This window comes from Bacillus rossius, chromosome 2 (assembly GCF_032445375.1).
Source record: "Bacillus rossius redtenbacheri isolate Brsri chromosome 2, Brsri_v3, whole genome shotgun sequence".
NCBI lineage: Eukaryota > Metazoa > Arthropoda > Insecta > Phasmatodea > Bacillidae > Bacillus > Bacillus rossius.
Window position 1 is genome coordinate 58221204 of NC_086331.1, and position 14070 is coordinate 58235273.

Consider the following 14070-nt stretch of genomic DNA (forward strand, 5'->3'; position numbering starts at 1 on the left):
GGGGCATTTTCTTCTTCACTTGATTCCACTTCCGTTAATTGTGCACATAACACGTTTTTATTAAAAACATGCAATACATTTGTTTCCTAACCTGTAATAAACAAAATCAAAATTGGCTCAACTTTAACTGAAGAATCACAACATACGCTTATGCACGACACCATCTTGCCAAACTAAAAATGCTATTTAAACTGGTTCGTGATTGGTTGTAAGCGCATCAATGTAACTCAGGTGGCCAATAAGGAAATACATACAATAGAACAACAAATTACGTAATTCGCTGGCCTTCGACCAATAATATAACTCAATTACCGCACTCGTTTCCACAGCAACAACACATGGCAACAGCTTTCACAAAACATACAATAAAACATTTAAGGCAGACGGAAAATACATGTTTTAATAAACGTCTCATACTTAAAATTCGTAAAAAATGCAGACATCAACGTACAATAGTAAAACGGACGTGATTTTCGTACATTTTACGAAAAAATCGTAAAGGTTGGCAAGTATGCCTAAAGGATATTCTCACAAAGACAAGAGTACAAAAAACTGCTAGAGCTAACCAATGCTAATTTTCGCGATAACGATCCAGATAGTGGTGTATATAGACGAAGATCATGAAAAAATCGACATTCTCGCTAATCTCTTCAATGAACTAACAATACGTGGAGAAGGTTTAAAAAAGATAGAAAGTGGTCAAATATTTGATTATGTATATTGGGACGACCCCAATGAATTAGTTGATCTCCTTAGAATTCTACATGCTTTGTTTAGTGTAGGAAACTATTCACACATCAACGAAATAGACTCCATACTCGAAGAACTGAGGGAAACCGGCTACATACAATGAGTCGAACCGGAATCGCTCGTGAACTTCATGCTCCTGCTAGACGAAAATACCTTCGTCGCAAGGTTATAGTTCGTGGAATTAATGAATTATTCCAAGTGGACCTTGTTGAGATAATACCATATTCCTGATTGAATAAAGGTTTCAAGTACATGTTGACAGTCATCGATGTTTATAGCAAGTTCGCTTGGGCTAGACCTGTAAAATCAAAGACTGCAACTGAAGTAGCCAAGGCCATGGACAATATTTTGCGTGATGGTCGTGTACCGTCGCACCTGCAAACGGACCTCGGGAAAGAATTCTACAATGCAACCTTCAAGGCGATGATGAAGAAGTATGGCATCAAACACTATTCTACATTCATGTGGCGGCAGTTCACGACTAACGGAAATTACAAGTGGCTTGACAGTATAGCGAGTATAATTCCACGGTACATTCTACCACGAAAATGAAGACAAAGGACGTATAGGACAATCTCCTACTTCAAACAGTGTTTTCCAACACGAAGAAGAAAGCTGAAAGCTAACGTCGGTGACATTGTGCGAATCTCCAAAAAGAAAGGTATATTCGAGAAAGGTTTCACTACGAACTGAAGTCCCAAACTTTTCTGTGTGATACATGTACGTGAATCAGAGCCTAGAACCTACTACCTCGAAGATTTGGACCACAAACCTATCCGTGGCTGCTTTTATGCCGAAGAGATTCAGCCTACGTTGTATCCTGATACGTACTTGGTGGAGAAGATTATAAAACAAAGAAATAGACGATCCTACGTTAAGTGGTGGGACTTTCCACCTCGCTTTAATTCGTGGGTGGCCGATGCAGAAATTGTGAAATGCTCAAGACTTTAGTAATTTGTCTTTTTTCTGTACTTGTAGTAGTGTAGAATTTATGTAGTAAAATTTTTTTGTTTTTTAAAAGAACTTGCGGTGTTTTTATTTTCTCGAACCTGTCACTTTAGTGGTATTTTTTTAAAATTAAAGTTGATTGTATCGCTCAGGGATTGAACTAAGTATCGATTCTATAGGTAGATTAATGATTAATTTTTTTATAAATTTATGGGTCAATAAATACAAATATCCAAGATGGTGGACATAATGGTTTACTGGAGGCTGGTAGTAGTTGAATTTAAGCCTCTTTTAGAATTTTGAACATGATTTATTGAATTTATTATTTTTTATATAAAATTAAATGTTTTGCATCATCCAGGGATCAAACGAAGGACATGAATCGATCGAATCAATTAGAATATTGATTAAAAATTAATTTTATGAATTTCGGAATTTTGTCGAATCTATAGCATTAAAATTACGGATTTTCAAGATGGCGGACATGAAGTCATAATACCTGATATATATGCTATGAAAAAAGTGGTCGGGGAAGTCTGTCTGCCAGCGGCGTCCTTGGAAGAATGTTCGGTCGCCATTTTTTTTGCCCTCACCGGGTTCAAACCGAGGACTCCGAACTCCATGTCGTAGATGAATGATTTTTAAATATTTTTTATTACAATTTTATTAATTAAATTTTTTTATAAATTTAAATTTTTTTTCTATTAAAATAGCATAATAAATAAAGATTTTCCAGATGGTGGGCGTAACGGAAATTACAACGGTGATGTCATAATCCAAGATGGCGGTCATGTAATCCTTATTCCTAGAAATGGCCTATTGGAGGCTGTAGACATGGATGCTTAAGTAGTTTTTAGGATTTTGTGTTCTTTCTAAGGCAAAAGTATTTTGAGGTTTTTCAAAATCCTAATTTTTGAATTTTTGTGGAAGAAAACGAGAAATTTTTAATTTATCAAAATTTTTGAGATTTTTTGGCGGGATTTTTTTCCAAAAAAAAAATGGAAAGTTTGGCAAATTTTGAGGAATTTTGGGTAAATTTTCGAAAATTATGACAAGTTTTGAAGGTCAAAGGTAAAGGTCAGGGCCAAGGTGGAGATCACACTCATCCAAGATGGCCGCAGTGATGTCACAAACCAAGATGGCGGTCGGCACCACAGGCTGAAGCCTGCGCCAGCTCTGGCTATCCTATACTACTGACAAAAAAATGGTGAAGCTTGAAATTTGCAAATTTGATAAATTTCAGCTGTTTTTATCAATTCCCCCAAAATTTCAATGTTGTTATGGAAAAATAAAATTTGGCATGAACTACTACAATATCCCATATTTTATTGACCCATGACAATTGTAAAAGCACAATTCAGTAAATCAAAGTTTTTTTAAAACAAGAAAGTACAGTATTTTTTCTATTATAGCACTAAACTACAGTATTTATGAATGGTACAAACATTGCTCTTTGTGCTGTGCATAGAAAAACAAAAGTTATACACCTTGTATTTTCATATCTTTTGTTATTTAGTAAAAGAGCAGGATGGCTTTGTTTACAAGAAAAAATCTGCATATTTAATATTTATAAAATAATTTTATACCACTGATTTTAGTACATAATGTAACTCTTAAAAATGCTGTTTTTTTTCAAATGGAGAAAAACTGTTAAAAACTTAAGTAACCTGTTTGTTTTCACATTGTGTTTAAGTAATTTTATAGTTTTGGCCAAGAAATAATTATTCGTGGTATGAAAATATGACTTACAGTGTGTTATACAAACGTTTTCTTCTGTCCCATTTTTACATTTGATTTATGATCTTAGGACGATTCTTGCAATGGGGAAGTGAAACAATTTCACGGACATGTTGGAACTGTCTTGTCGTCAGCCCACTGTGTTCATCTGTGCTGTATTTTATTTTTTTTTTTTTCATATTAAATTCCTTTCTTGAAATTCTGTGTGCTTTCTAGGCATTCAAAAAATTTGACACCAGCTGATTTTGGCAGCACTGTAGCTCATTAATTTTTCGAAGTGCTTTTTCATTAAAAACAGTACTGACAGGCTGCCAACACTGGCCTAATAAAGGCCAGCATGTTAGCATGCGAAGCTGGCGCTACAGTTTATAGGAATTCCTACTGTTCATCACTAACTTACACATTCAGGATTACGTACTGTATACATTTCCGGTATTAAATCTTTGTTAACGTCTGTTAAGAATAATGTGGTCTGCAACAAATAATATTGTGAATAAGGGAAAAATTTTTTTTTCTGTAATTGACTGTGCTTTTATCTGTATGTATTTTGACAAGATGGCAGCGTGTAAAAAATGGAAAACATTTTCGATTGATGAAAAACTCAACTTTTTAAAGTGCGTGGACGAGCACAAAAGTACTCGTGTTTCACTCGCTGAGAGGTTAGGCATGCAGATTTCAACTCTGAACACAATTGTGAAAAATCACGAAATGATTGAAGAAAATGCAACACAGTGTGGTGGTTTTTCTAAGAAGAGAAAATACATTCGTGCATCAAAATATGAGGAACTTGAAGTACTTTTGAAGGAATGGTTTGTGGGTGCAAGGTCCTCGAACGTACCCATAAATGGTGTTTTGTTGAGAGAAAAGGCATAATTTATAGCTAAGCTGCTAGGAATTAATAAGTTTTGTGCATCCAATGGTTGGACTGACCGCTTCAAACAACGACATAACCTTGTATATAAAGCAGTATGTGGATAAAGTAGAAGTGTAGACTCTACGACCATAGAAGAGTGGACACAAGAGCAGTTGCACAAATACATACAAGGATATGACACAAGGACATTTTTTATGCGGATGAAACAGGCCTGTTTTATTCTCTTCTCCCAGACAAAACACTGTGTTTAAAAGGGGAGCAATGTCATTGTGGTAAACTTAGTAAACAAAGGCTCACAGTTTTGCTAATGAGCAATTCAGATGGCAGTGAGAAACTGCAACTATTGATGATAAGGAAGGCACAGATCCATGGTGTTTTAAAAACATAAAAACTTTGCCAACAAAATATTTGGCAAATCAAAAGGCCTGGATGATGTCAAAAATCTTGGAAAAGCATCTGCGTGCTCTGGATGCAGCAATGTGTGTTAAGGGGAGAAAAATTTTCTTGTTTCTTGACCAGTGCCCAGCTCACCATCAGTATAGGAATGTAAAGCTTGTTTTTTCCCTGCCAACTGCACCAGTGAGCTTTAAGCCTTTGAACTTAGGCATCATACATGCCTTTAAGTTGAAGTACAGGAAAAGGATTCTCCAAAAATTTTTTGATATCTCTTGGAACCTGGCAAAAATCCACAAGAAAAAAAAAATGTTCTGGATGCAGTGCACGAAATTGCCTATTCATGGAAACAAGTTACATCAACAACAATTTTAAATTGTTTCAGAAAGGCAGGTTTTCCAAGTTTAGGAACAGTGTGTACAAATGAGGACAGTGAACCAGGTGACAGCATAGAGGAAGAAGACTGGAAGAAAATTCAGTCAGACAGTTTGTTCAGCGACTTTTTCAACATTGACAGTCATGTGCAAACTACAGAAGATCAATCTCTTGATGATATTGTCAGTTCCCACATAAAGGAAAAGCAACCTGATGGAGATGATGGTGATGGTTATGAAGATTAAGAAATCCCTATGCCTCACAAGCATGAAGCTCTAGAAGCAGTTTCTGTTTTTAAGGAATTACTTTTCTGCATTCAACTGTCCAGTTGGTATGACCATTTGAATCATATAGACAAAAAAATTGAGGAACTGAGCAGCCAGCAATTAAAGCAAACCAAAATTTCAGATTTTTTCACGCAGCAAAATGTAAGTTGCTTTTTGTACCTATACTTATTTGCTATTACTGAAATTAATTTTACATCTTTTTCACAACCTGTATTGTAGTAATTGAAAACTGGTAATTTAACATTGTATGTAGTAGTGATTTAACCTAGTATGAAGATAGTCTGAATATGCTTTTTTAATTTTTTTGAGAAACCTTGCTTTATTTTTTTCTTTGAAAAATATAACTTTTGCTTTAGTACACTTTCCTTATGTTTTATGATATTTTTGGTAATATTCTTAACCTGTAAATGTCATGTTATTATGAATTGCTAATTTAAGTATGAAAGTATGTACCTATACACTCTACAGAATGTAAATATGGGACTTAAGTGTATCATTATTCTTTTTAGATATGCTTCATAATGAATAATTATGTGTATATCAAAGTACAACATGTTTAGGTCAAATAATATCACAGTTCTCTGAGCAAAAATAAAAAAGGATATTTCATACATTTCCCTTATTTTACACCTTCCCGCATTTTACAACGTTTTCAGACACCCCCTTCAAGTGTAAAAAAGGGGTTCTACTGTATACTTGAGAAAATTAAAATAACATACTTACATAGCCAAAGTTTCTTCTTTTCTATTGTATCTCTCTGTCAGAGTGGTAAAGTGTATGGTACAAAGGAGTAGTAAATTCAAAACCCAACAGATGGTTTCATTTTTTTTTATAAAATGTATTATTGCTTTACGAACACTATAATTCATGTAAAATACATTAAATAATGTTATTTGTTTGAGTAATTGCTATAATAACTTCCAATACATAGCTCGATACAATGGTTTTGTTATTTCATATAAGGTGGTCTATGGCTTTTGGTTATTACTTAATATAAAAACAAAACATATAACTACAATAGAAGTGATAGTAGGTATGTGTGTATACAAATGCATAAATAGTAAATTTTATATCCACTATACTGTGAAATTTTTTTTGGTTAAAAAAAATTATATAACCAAATGTTGAATCAAAAAAGACTGTTCTTTAGGTTTAAACTAGACATGCTGATTTATGTTGTCTTCCATTATTCTCATGTGAAAGTAAACAAAAAAATGAACAAAATGTAAAGCAGCGTGCTCATTCCTGCTATGTGGAAATTTTTGTAGCCTCACGCAGGGTAACATTTATTTTAACAGCTGTCAATCTGTTCCCTTACTGGAATTTGGTTTGAACACGTTCTGGAATACATGCCGTGAGTTAGGTTATGGTCCTGTGCCAACACAACAGTGATTATTTGCTATCTTACCCCAACGTCTTGAAACCTCTCTTACAAGGGGAGGGTCCGAGCTGGGACTCACCAATTTGGCTTAAACTGTGTGAGTATAAGCAGCTCGGTGCCCCTTTAAAAATCCTAAAATATCTCGCCTGAAAGGGCGCTAGGAAACGAGAAAAAGTGCTTTTTGAAGATTTTAATGTAGAGTTTGAGGGATATTTTTTCAATGTCAAGTCAGCTGTGTGACGCAATGGTCAAGCACATTGTCTGGAAATCAGGTGGCTCGGGTTACAGGGTTGGGAAGAGAAGAAGGAAAAAAAAAAAAAAAAAAAAAAACATACAACCAGTTTTTTTTGTTTAAACCAGGTTTTTTATTACAATAGTTATTTTGGTTCTCATCACATTCAAACTAAATATATCATAATTCAGGTTTATTAATAATTTTACACCCAATTCATAACTGATGGCAACTAAAACATACTCATATATCATTTTAAGACCATCGAATTGTCTCGCATGTAAATTTTATGAAATCTATATACCCAATTATGATTCTAATGCATAAGAGTTTGTCAAATATATTGTTAAAATACTAAAAGAAAAAAAATTTTGACAGTACTACAATGTGTACAACAGAATAAACTCATCAAACCTAGAGGCCATAAAAGCTAAATAAAAAAAACACTCATTTCCCTTCAATCTTTTGGATTATCAGTTATTAAAATCAAAATATAAAGATCAAACAGTTAAAACAATATTATGTTAGTTCTTTCCTGTTTGTATTGCAGGTCACATCACATCACATTCCTGTTGGTTGTGTTCGTTGAATGCTTTAAAAAGAAATACAAGTTTGGATGCTTTCTCTATGCCTAACTTATTGCATACTCTAAAATACACAAATCCATATGATGAGAAGACTATCTGTACACTTGCTGAAGTAGCTTGTGCGGTAAGTAACTGTTCAACAGTAAAAAAAACCTTTATCATTAAATTTCTCAATGTCATTCTTCTGACTTCTCCACCACTCATAGGTTGTATGTAACCTGTGATGTTACTTCAGTCTCAAAAAGCAATTTTTTGAAGGGTAAACTTTTTAATTGAAATTTAACAATTAATGGAAGCAGTGAACTCGTCGAGAACCTTGATTTTGTTCAAATGCTATGCGTTTTTCTTCTTCAGTCAAATGAACAGCAAATAATGATTTTTTTTCTTTTGGATCCAGCATATAAGCTAAAAAATGAGCAGGTGTAAGTGCCATATATCTTTTGTGGAATTTTTGTATGACATTTTTATCCTTTGTGGCTTCCATTTTTTCATTTGAAGATTTTTCCACACGAACACTGACTCAGAAATAGTGCATGTATTTTTCTGAACTTCATCAAGGGCTATGGCCAATAGGCTTCAAAATAGAAAGTAAGTTCTCTACATTCCATTTCAAAGCCATGTAAGAAATTTGGTTTTTTACTACTTTATCAATAGTGTCACAATGTTCCTCACAAATTTGTAACTGAGTTTTTCAACCTTTAAGGTATGTCTCAAGGCAATCTACCATTGTATTCCAGGGCACTTCAATTGGGAGGATTAATTTTTGAACATCATATTGTCTGTAACATACATTAGCAAAGTGTGTAAAACAAGTTCTGTCACACTAGGAATGTTCGAGTCATTTGCTAACAAGTTTCATATGTGAGCTGAACATCCGTTAAGTGATGATATTCAAATCTTCTTTATCTTCCAAAAGTTGGTGCACTTTTGGCACATTGATTTGACCAGCCATCAAACCCAAGAGACACACTTTCATTTTCTCGAGTAAGGGAACATGTTTTCTTTTATTCTTCATAAATAGCATCAAGTAACGGAACACTAATCTCTTTTCTGTTTGGAGGGGTGTAGCCTGGGCGAAGCTTTTGCATAAGTTTCACAAACTAAGAATGTTCAACACTATGAAAGGATGCATTTGTTGCAAATATAAAGTGAGCTACTTGTCATCCAAAGACTTTTTCTGCATTGGTGTTGATTGACATATGTAGGAATCCATTGATATGTTACTTTTAAATTTTTTTCTTTCTGCAAAAGTATATTTTGACTGAGTACCTTCATTTGACGAAGTCACAGATGATATGATGGATGTATGAGTTTTGCTTGTGGAAGCTGTAATGCAGTCTGAAAAAGAAATGTTTATCTCATTAATTTAGTTCCAAATTACACAGGAAAAAAAATTAGAAATGAAGACAGTTTACCTCTCTTAATACCTCTAAACCTATTATAGACAACTTAGTTACATGCTTTGCTACTGCCAGGTTTTCTGTGCTAACTGCATAAAGCTGGGATCACACGTGGAAATAAAGAATTTAGAATTATGCAGCAAGTGTCGATACTGCACTGTCTTTCATACACCATGACAATATTGTTAGTAATAATTTCTGAATAATATTAAACATTAAAAATAAGAAAAAAAATTTTAGGCAATAAAATAATCCTAACATATTATTTTAAGCTTGACATCGTCCGGGGCAACGCCTCCGAGCCCGATACGCCAGTACCCTCCCACCTTCCCCTCCAGCCACGGCATTCAAACCTCCCGCCGCGTGTGTAGTGTGGTGATAGAGCGCCACGGACCTCGAAAAGATGGCGCGAGAGGCTTTTGTTGAGGCTACCCGGCGGCCATGTTTTTCCCCGCAGTTCTTCTTCGCCATCGCCGTGAGAGGGAGCTGAACTCTACGTAAACCGGACATACCGCGGAATGTTTATTTGAGTTACCTTGTAGAGTTGGGTTCATAAATAAACGTGTGGACAATCTGTGCGTGCGCCTGTGAGAGTTAGCTCAGTTCTACCACGTGCGTGTTGTCTGAGTGCCTGATCACGTGTTTGCCTCTTCGACGTCTGGCGTGTGGGACGCCCTCAAGAACCCACCCATCTAATCATCAGAGCGTTCCCGGCACTGATATCAGGCCAGGTCCAGGTGTCGCCGAGAACAGCAGCAAGGGGGTCGAGTCACGTCCTCACATGGGCGACGTCACGCCCTGAGGCGAGTCTCCGCCAGGTCTGTGACCCTTGACACGGTGGTGCCCAGTAAACTTGTACGTCTCATTAACAATACCCCCGACCATGTCAAGCTATTAAAATAATTAAAATATTATTTTAGGTTATCAAAATCATTAATAAAAGTAAAACGAATACAATGCTTGAAATGTAAACAGTCTAAAGCAAATAAAATATGAGCAAGCTTACTGATATTATTAATATGTAACTTGTTTAAAGTTAAGAATGAAAACTTGATATATTCCTAAATGACTTGGTTTCATATTAATTACAATATGTAGCAAATTTAACACAACCATGTTTTCTGTTTAAATCAAGAGACAATAGTATTATACTTTATGGATCTTACCTGCATCATATTCATCAACTTGCATAGCTGAACATTCACATTTAGATAGGTGATTTTTCATTCTGAGGACTTGACCTTCCAGTTCAGTGCCACATTTTTTACATTTGGCCCTCGTACCTTTTCTCAATTCCTTCTCAACTTCTTCAAATGAAGCCATACAACATCCCGCTTTCTGCCACTCATGTTGAACCATAAAAGTTAAAACATCAAAGGACTGAAGTCCAGCAAATCTGCACATCGGACTGGGACTTAACCCACACTAGGACTTCATAGAATGAGTTTCCCCACAGATAGGATATTTCACCACAGGAGGATTCTGCATAGAATGGGTCTTCCCCACAGAGAGGGTATTTCACATGAGGAGGATCCTCTATAGAATGGGTGTTTCCCATTGAATTGGGATTTACAGAAAAGGTGAGGATACCCCACAGAACAGGGATTATTTAATATTTTTTTAAATTTTAGAGGAGTATTAGGCTGGGTATGATTTATAACTTATTAATATAATATAAATGATGAGATCTTGATTAATATGTAATTTTTTGTTCCTGTAAATCACTAGATACATTAATGAGCAAACTCTTGTAGTTATTAGAGTGGCGTTAGACCTTTCATAAAAATAATTCAAATATTTTATTTAGAAATAAAGTATTTAAAAAAACCATTTGGTTTAAATCAGCCAACCCTGTCGGGTTCAAAACCTAGTGGTACAATTTTTTTTCCTTTTTAATTTTTTTCTCTCGCAATATTAAACTATTAATTATAGAATGTAAAGATATTTAAACAGGAATTGTTTTAAATGATGTATGTTTGAATTATATTTACTGTAGGGCATTTTTTGTGATTTTTAAATTATGTCCTTTGAAAACCATGTTTAGCAACATTTAGCAGTTTTGTTGTCATTATATCCCCATTTGATCCTTTTTTCTTTATTCTCTTTTGCACATTCAGAGCAGTCATTACCTACTATACCTTTTTTCCTACAGTTTTTAACACCATCTCGCCATGTGTCTGCAGTGATGTCATAAAATGTGTTATTTTATTGGAAGATGAAAGAAATTAAGGCCCGAATTCAGAGTTGACCTTCGAAAGTGCATCCAACTCTCATTCATCTGGCAGACTCTCCACCTCTCATACTTCAAAAACGCCTTTCGAATGACTGCCAGCTGAAAGCTTGTTCCCATCCACTTTCAGTGAAGATCTGGCAACATGGCACAAACATTTTCTTAGATCAAGTACTTGGAGTGTGTGTGGAAAAGCGCCCTATTTCATTTCGATTGTCGTTTGTTTGCTCTCCCACGGAAAATAATATTTTGTTTGGATTGGGTTAGGGTTACCAGACACTGATAATAAAAAAGGATGACATTCATCTCGCAAAAGGAGGACATTTCACTAAAAAGGAGGACAATATATATATTTTTTAAAAAAGCCATGAATTAATTACAATGGAGTACAATATTTTACAATGTTTTGGCATTTAATACAGTTTCAGTATAAAGAATCAAACAAACTACTCATATACAGCATATTGAAAACACGTCCTTCTGCATGTGCTGCTACCTGTCAAGCTGTCATAGTACTACTTACTAGTGGGATGACTCTGCGGACAGCGCGCGCTTTGCCCAGAGTGTAACTGCAGGAATTATCTCACTTTATAAAAAAGCCGGACATTTTGGAGCATTAAGGAAAATCCGGCCGGACGCAAAAAAATACATAAAAAGGAGGACATGTCCTCCTTTTGCCAGACGTCTGGTAACCCTACACGAGGTTGAGAAATTTTCTTAAGATGGATACGTTGCCTAAAATTATAGTTTTTTCTCCAAATGAAAAAGTGATTATTTTTTATCTCGTGAGAAAGCACAAAACCGTAATCGAAAACAAAACAAAAAAAACAGATGCAGTTTCTTACAGAGAAAAAAAATTGTTTCAAACTCTTGATCCCGACAAAAATCAAACGGGTCTGCTAAATTTCTTATATACCTTCGCGGAACTGGATTTTTATTTTTAAGATCATCAAAATTCAAAAACCTCGTCAATGTGATTTGGAAATTCATCCATATCTTTGCGGGCGAAACAATTTCTTAAAAAACGCATATTTAATTCCAAAACATATTTTACATATCTGCCATATGACAAAAATGTTTTAAACCATTACAAACATACATGAACACGTTTTTATGTGGGAAATATATATTAAAACCATCAACTGCTCCGCCAATTTTCAACTGAACAGGCATTCGAATGAGCTTCAGACCACATTCACTTTCAAGTGGTTGGCTCTCCTTATCCAGCAGTCAACCAACCACTGAAAAACGTCTCTGCCGAGCAGCTTCAATGGAAAAGCCTTTCGGTGTGTGGATAACCGTCGAAAGAGCTTTCTGAATTCGGCCCTTAATGTCTCTTCTGATAATAAATATAAAGCAGCATTGATAATTACTCCCTAGAATTTTCGTAAATGTTTATTTTATTCAAAACCTCACTCAATTATGTAATTTAACATTTAAATAGGTATATTTAAATTTTATAATTAATAGTTCAATAAAAATAGAAATTAAAAAAGAAAAAAGAAGTTATCAGTGGGTATCGAACCCGAGCCAGTGGATTGCTATACAATGTGCTTCAACACTGTGCCACGCCACTGACTTGACCATTTATGAAAAATGTTCCTCAAACTCTACTTTAAAATCTTGAAAGAGCTTTTCCTCGCTTCCTAGGGCCCACTCAGACGAGATATTTTAGAACGTTGAACGGAACACCTACCTGCTTCTACTCACACAGTTTAAGCCAAATAGGTGAGTCCGTTCTGACTCTGACCCTCACCTTGTTAGTTCTTACCATGTGTCTGCATGACTGAACAGTAAGTTATTATAATTGTTGGTTTGAATTGTATGAATTTTACAGAGATGATGTCTAAATGTAGACCCAATTTTTTAGAAGAGATTTTTGGCGATAGTCTGCATTACTAAAAACTATTATTACAAGACGAAAAATTCTTTAGTTTCAATGCATAGGCTAATCAATAAAAATTTTAAGAAATAAAAGAGGCATAAATTAACATTTAGTACTAAATTTTAGACTTGGCATTAATATAAGTAACTAATTTTTGTACCACTTTATGTTCACACCAAAATTTTGCACTGCTTTGCCTTATTTCACCACCGCTTTTGATCAGTTTCATTTACAGTAATTTTTTAAGGTCTTTGCCTAAAACTCAAAATAGTCAATAAAGAGAAGTCATACTGCTTCAGCAAAAAGACAGACTTACCTTGTGAAACTGCCACTGTGCCTGAGAAGGTCGACAAAAGCAACAGCGATCACACCATCAACATTCAGTATGAGATTTGGTTTCTTGGATGTGGTTATTTTCTCTACTTCAAGAGCATAGTGGAACAAAGGTTTTACTGGGAAATTCTCTTCTATATAATCTTTGATTATCTTCACACGCATGTCAGGATTGTTTATCTAAAAATGCAATAAAATACAAGTGTTGGAACTTAATTTCAACTGAAGATTTAATTTAACATAAATTTTACATAAACAGAACCTTAAATATATTTACCAATAAAATATAAAGTAAACAGTACTTAAATAGTTGTCTTGTACTGACATCTTAAGTTTAATAACTTAACATAATCCATAATTTTAATATTACTAGATAGGGTCATAAGTAGAGGTATGTTAAAAGAGCATTTACAAACACCTTTCATAGCATTTATTTTGTGGTCTGTAGCATTTTGTAGCATTTATAAAATTAGGAAAATAGCATTTTGTAGCATTTATAAAATTAGGAAATTAGCATTTTGTAGCATTTATAAAATTAGGAAAATAGCATTTTGTAACACATATACATTGAGAAAATTTGCATTTTGCAGCATCTATAAAATTAAGATATAAAAATGTTATACTATTTATAGCATGAAAAAAATAGTTTTTAAAATAT

The 14070-nt window shown here is 34.5% G+C and overlaps 1 protein-coding gene across 5 annotated transcripts in view; it reads right to left on the reverse strand.

Moving 5' to 3' along the window:
- LOC134529309 (ATP-citrate synthase) overlaps nucleotides 1-14070 on the reverse strand; it is a 247610-nt gene that overhangs the window by 26025 nt on the left and 207515 nt on the right. For all 5 annotated transcript variants that reach the window (XM_063363226.1, XM_063363224.1, XM_063363225.1 and 2 more), the window contains exon 19: nucleotides 13396-13592. In XM_063363226.1, coding sequence (XP_063219296.1) covers nucleotides 13396-13592 — 197 coding nt within the window. The remainder of the gene's footprint in view (nucleotides 1-13395; nucleotides 13593-14070) is intronic.